Below are 6,000 nucleotides of genomic sequence, written 5' to 3'. Positions count from 1 at the left end.
GGGGCGGCGCTGAGGCGGAGCGGAGCCGCTGTCCGGGCCGGGTCGGGCTGAGGCGGCGGCGGGTCCGGCCGCGATCGGAGCGCGGAGAACGGCCGGAGGTTGGAGCGGGCCCGTATGGGGTTGAGCGGGGCAGCGGGTTGATCTCGCCTCAGGGCGCGATGTCGAATCCCGGGACGCGTCGGAACGGCTCCAGCATCAAGATCCGCCTCACAGGTAATAACGGCGCGGGAGGGGCCCGGGGCGCTGCTCGGTGCGGAGGGGCCGGTTGTGGGCAGGGGGCGGCTGTGTGTGTATATATGTGTGTGTATGTGTGTGTATATGTGTGTGTGCCGGGGGGGCCGTGGCCGCCGGTGAGGCCGGGCCGTGGCGGCGGGGCCCAGCTGTTCCCCCGCTCCTTCGCTCCGCTTCCCCCATTCCCGCTCCCAGCCCGCGGTGCTGCTGCGTTTCCAAGTTATTTCTATTATTATTATTATTATTATTCTTTTCCCCCTCTCGGTTCCCGGTTCCCACCCGCCCCCTGCAGTGTGCAGTGCAGCCGCCGTTCCCTCAGGTTCGCTCTGTCCGAACCCTCCTCTCATCTCGTTTGCCTCCGCTGGGCTCCGTAGGCTTTGTTGCAGAGCCCCGTTGTTCTCTCTGTGTGCGTCTCATTGCTTTGGGTCTGTTGTTTTGCTGTATTTTGTTTCCCTTTTTGCTCTCCTCCTCTCCTGCTTCCTCTCCCAAACCCAACTCCTGCAGTCCTTCCCCTGAGCTAAAGGTGCCAATGAATGACTGCACTCTGTGTCTCCTCAACTCTGTGTGCACACATGAATAAACCAATTTATGTTGCACCCTCCGAGGTCTGGATTAGCTCTGAGAGCTGCTCCAGCTAATGCTGAGCTGCTGTTCTAATGGGAAGAGGCACAGGTTCTGATTCTTAAGGCTGTGGGGTGAATTATTAATAAATAAGACCCGATCTGACCTTTTTAAAGGCAACAGGTGGATACTTGGAGATCTCGGTGCCGTGGTTCATTCAGACCCAGGCACAGGTATTGATCTTTATGGAACTGTGGCTGTGGGAGCGTGAGATATTGCCAAACAATAAGAGAAATGGCACAAGGTGAACTCCAGTTCCAGGTGAACTTGCTTCTGGTGTGCACTGCAATCAGTCAGCAGCGACTCTTCAACATAAAACCCTGGTTTGCTTTTAATCCTTCCTTGATCCCGTGCTGCTCGTGCTTTAGGAGGCTGCAGTTGGCAAGGAAAATATCAATCTGAAAATCCTTTCGGACACGAGAAGGCTGCAAGTATTTTTAGGGTGTAAAGACGATGTTTGATCTGAAATCAGTTTTGTGGAGCCGTGTGCTAAATGCCAACTCAGTCACTGACGTGCCTTGTTTGTATGCCAGTCAGTCCATCAACACGCAGGCAGTTGAGTAACTTGTGCTGTGGTCGCAGCCCTGTGGAGCGGGCAGGTATCGTTTAAATAACAGACAGAAGCTGTTGGTTTTAGAAGCTGTTGGTTTTAGTTCTAAAGAGCGAATGCAGCGTCAAAGTGTTCTTTGCCTTTTAGCGTGTGCTATTCCTGCCTGGCTGAGAGCATTTTGTGCAAGAGGCTGAAGTTGCAGCTTATTGAGCAACTTGGATTTTCTCACTCGTATTTTGTTGTTTTAATTAATTATATTGGAGAACTCTGCTCTCTCAAACTCATTTTAGGTTTTTACAAGCATGTGACCTGGGTGGTATGACAAAAATTGCTGCGTTTCATCAGAAACTAATTGCTCTGGGAGAGGTTTCCCTTTGGAGTTGTTAAGAAATGCTGCATCCTCAACGTGGCTGGAGGTTGCTGGGCTGACTTACCTGCTCCAAAGCACTACAGCTATCGCGGCTGCTGCTTCCTCATCTGTTCTGCTGCTGGGAGCTTTGAGTGGTGTTAATTCAAGACAGGGAACGTCTTCTGTTACGATCTACTACCTGCGCTGTATTTCCTGTGATTAGAAATCATTTGTTTTCACACAGCTACTTTCAGTAGTGCAATACTGCTCAGTCTGAAGGTGCCTGTGAGCATTAGGAAAAGCAAATGGTGGTTGAATCTTGCTACTTTTAAAGGCATTGTTCTCATTTTCCTTGTTTATTGGCATGGTGTTTGTACAAGCATTGAGTTAAAAGCATTTCAGTCATATGAATATATTAGATCTTCCAGCTCGTGCGGGGTGGTGTCAGTCCTACCATGATGCAGATTGCAATGAAGTGAAATGGTAAATGGCACATTCTGTTTAGAAAGGAAAAATAAATAAATCAATAGATCCAACTGCAGGTAACTTGGGTGGTGGGTTAAAATGTCTGTGTCCTCAAACATGCTCATCTCTCCCTATCCCAAAATGGTCCATGTTGGAAGGGACCTCAAGGCTCATGAACCTGATATCTCACTTTCTCCTAAAGTATATGCAGGGTTCCTTTTGCTTTCACCACTGCTGGTGATAGAGCAGCCAAGGGTGCTTATGGCCTTGTCTCACTGCTGGAAGCAGCTCTAGGCAAAGGAAGGTAGGACTTGTCATTATATCCGTAGTCTCTTTGTATCCGTGCTGTCAGCGGGTAGAGCAGCCATGACAGATGACTCAAAAAAGAGATGGGAACAATGCAATGGTATTGTGAGTGCTTGAGGAGTCTGCTCAGGTTCTTCTGGGTCAGGGAGGAATGTGGTCCAAAGGCCTTTGTGAAGCACATCCCTTTTTTAGCTGATGTCCTCCTCTAAAACCTTTCTTTGCTGCTGCAGTCGCTGCTCCCTGGGGGCAGTTCCAAAGGGTTGATCAACTCCAAAGCTTTACGTGCTTCTTACTCATACTGTTATTTCACCCAGAAGTACTTGTGAAAACTGCAGTCTCATTGTGCTGGATCTCAGAGTTGCTCTTGTTCTGGGTAACTTGCATATGGGAAAATCCCATGCAATTGGGAAGGCTGGGAGGAAATGGACTAAGTGTGCAGCTTTTCTACCAGAAAACCTTGAGGTTCTGTTCTGACTTCATCGATATGGCTTTATCATCACTGCTGCAGCAGGGGTGTTAAAGGCAGTCTGGCTTCTGATGCTGGAGAAGGAAGTGAGAAAAGATGGGGAAGGAAAAAGCATTAGTTCAAATGTAATGAATCGTTTCAGAGAAGGAGCAGGAAAGGGGAGAGGATCATGTAGCATTTCAGCCCATGGAAACGTGTAGATGGCCAAAGCAGGTTCTTGAGCAGAAGAGCAGCAGTTGGTGTAACAGGAAAGCACAGTCATCCCTCGGCCTTAAGAAAGGCATTCCTTCTTGGCAGCCCCAGCGCAGGGGGTTGTTGGGTTGCTGCTTGTTATTGTATCTGTAGAGGATTTGAATGGAGGGCGAGAGGAAGGAGAGCTTGATGTCAGAAATGTCAAGGAGGAATGAGGAAGGTGGTGAGGAAGTGCTTGGTTTATGTGAGGTGGGTGCATTCACAGGCAATGTTTGATTTCTGTGTTAGCAGAGGCAAAGAAAGGCAAAGAGGTGGTGCAGGGAAGTATCCAAAACCCCACTTTCATTTCCCTGTACTTAGAACAGCTTAGGGAAGTCCCATCTGCAAAGTGCTTATAAATGGCTGCCCTGGGTTTGTTTCACAGACGTTCACTGGTAATTTAAGGAAAGCATTAAAGAATGAAGTGAATTCAAGTCCAAAGTAAAATATGACGTTTCTTTAAAAGCAATACACTTAAGCTTGTTATGAAGGCATACGTTAAAAAGTGTCACAAACGCTTCCCTTTCATGACTAATGTAGTATTGATCGATTCAGCAGAGTTAACTGACTGATCAATAGCAACACTAATATTGGCCACCCAGACAGTTTTATGTCCCGTGTTCAGAAACAATGACTATCTGTGCAGGGATCTCCAGATCAAAAGTAGTAAATAGCTCATGGGCTGTCTGTCATTTTATGTTTTTATGTTGGAAAGAGTCCTGGCTGCAGACTGATGGTGCTGGTGTGAGAGGAGGCCAGGCTGGCCAGCCGGCCATTTGGGTCTGCCCTTGTGTTTGTGGCTGCACAGGGGCTTGTTGATAGAAATGGCATGGAAATGTGGGGCATGGAGCAAGGGGAACTTGCAATGGACAGCTGGTATCTTTGGGCTGCTGGGGTGGGAACCAAGAGCAGGCGGGTGGGCTGCGACTTGCTGCCTTTGTCTCTCTCAGTACGTCCGAGCTGTGCCAGCACCATTGTCCTGGTGGAAGTAAATTACGTCTCCAAAAGGAGTTTGCATGAACATTCCCTCAGGCAGCGAAAGTAGAGACAATAACTACTTTATTCCAAACTTGAAACTTTCTTTTCTCAAACTGGGTGCCTTCGTATAAAGGAATGTAATTTGGAATGTTGTTGCGGAGCTGCTTAATGATTTCTTATTTAATTCCTTACAGCGTTCTCATCCTCTTCCCTAAATGGCTTTATCGTGTTATAAAACATTGTAGCATTACTCTTTCCGTGCTGTAAAATGGAGAGATCTCCCAGTAAGGAAGTGAGCTTCGTGCTGGGATGTTTTCTGCTGGTCCCGACCTGCTGACAGCACCAGAGCAGCAGCCACCAGTGCCCTGCAGGTAAATAGGAGTGGGAGCACTGCGGCTGGTTGTGCTGCTGGCCCTGGCACTGTGTGTGTTGGAGGTTTGGCTGGATTGCCGCCCAACTTTAAGCAAGTCCAGCTGACATGTTTAAAGTTGGATTAGTCTGGTTAGATTACTTGCTGCTATTTATGGTTCCAGACTTAAATACTCACTCGGCTGCCCTGTTCGTTTGGAGAAACTCATGTTTGGGTGCAGAGAATATTAAAGAAGGTTTTAGGAAAAGAGACTGTTCTGTCAGCCAGTGCTTTCTGTGAGTGAGCAATAAGACCTTTTTGTGATGGGTTCTGCAATATCATTGAAAGCTTTTATCTGTATTGGTGCTTTGATCATTTGCATTTGGGAACCAAACACTGATGCTGATTTATGGTCCCGAAGTGAAACAAAGCTGTAGTGCCACGATCTGGAAATGGTTTGTTCTTTCCTGTACCACAAGTTGCTTTGGGTGGGCGAATGTGTCAGGGAGATGTGAAATCTCAGGATATTTGCTGACAGCCGCTGTGACATTTCTCCTGCTGTGACCTGTTCAGGCATTATAAGGTACGTGCTGAGGTCTTGAGTGTAGCCCTGGCCAACAGCAGGACATCGATGGGGAGAGCAGCAATACGGCTGACCAACTCCCTGCAGTTTTACCTCGATACCATCTCCCCTTCTTCAGCCAGCACATTAGCGAGCCTGCAGTTAGCCATGCAGCTGGTTAATGCAAGCACTCATGTTACTGCTGGTAGTGGGGAAGTTGTGCTGCTTTCAGATAATGATGTTTCAGATGCTTACGGATGAGTTCCTGCAGGCGCTGCTGCAATAACTGAAGATGTTATCTCCTTGCTCGTCTGCTGACCCCCCTTTGCCAGGAATTTGTCACTCACTGCAGGGAACTGGTGGAGGAAAACCCGAAGATGAATTATGAGCACATCTGTGCAACTTCAGCTGCTGACATTGAGTCTTTATCAAGAATTTAAGCTGAGGGGCTGGACTTTGAAAAGCTGGGGTATGAGCGTGTGTTGTCTTCTGCTGGGAGGAGCTGAGCTTGGAAGAGAAAAGAAGAAAGAGATGGTGATTTCCTAAACCCTGCAGCAAGGTTTGCTGTAGGTGTATATTGGTATATATCCATTTGTAAAAGATGTATCTGAATATTTATGTGACAGCAGGAGAAACCTGCCTGTTGGTTGGCTAAAGATGAGCCAGTGCTGGGTGACGGGTTAAGATGTTACACTGCTTATAAACTTTGTTTCACGTCTCTTGGAAAGGAAACCTTGCCGTTTTTGAAGGGGATCCCTGGGCATGTTCCTCTCCTATTTCCATCTGTCATCCCTGTGGAAGTCATAAAATGCAACGAGAGGACAGTGGGAAAGCATTGGGAGTTTTTCTTTCAAGTATTCTCTTATGAACTGGGAGCTACATTGGGAATATT

General features: G+C 47.8%; 1 protein-coding gene across 4 annotated transcripts in view; it reads left to right on the top strand.

The window, feature by feature from the left end:
• The window catches only part of SMURF1 (SMAD specific E3 ubiquitin protein ligase 1), a 42,104-nt gene continuing 36,104 nt past the window's right edge, over positions 1-6,000 (top strand). For all 4 annotated transcript variants that reach the window (XM_015876900.2, XM_015876899.2, XM_015876898.2 and 1 more), the window contains exon 1: positions 1-213. In XM_015876900.2, the coding sequence (XP_015732386.1) occupies positions 159-213 (55 nt within the window). In that variant the 5' untranslated portion in view covers positions 1-158. The remainder of the gene's footprint in view (positions 214-6,000) is intronic.

This window comes from Coturnix japonica, chromosome 14 (genome assembly GCF_001577835.2).
Source record: "Coturnix japonica isolate 7356 chromosome 14, Coturnix japonica 2.1, whole genome shotgun sequence".
Taxonomy (NCBI): domain Eukaryota; kingdom Metazoa; phylum Chordata; class Aves; order Galliformes; family Phasianidae; genus Coturnix; species Coturnix japonica.
The sequence above is the reverse complement of the archived record's forward strand: the minus strand, read 5'-3'. Positions and strand labels throughout refer to the sequence as shown.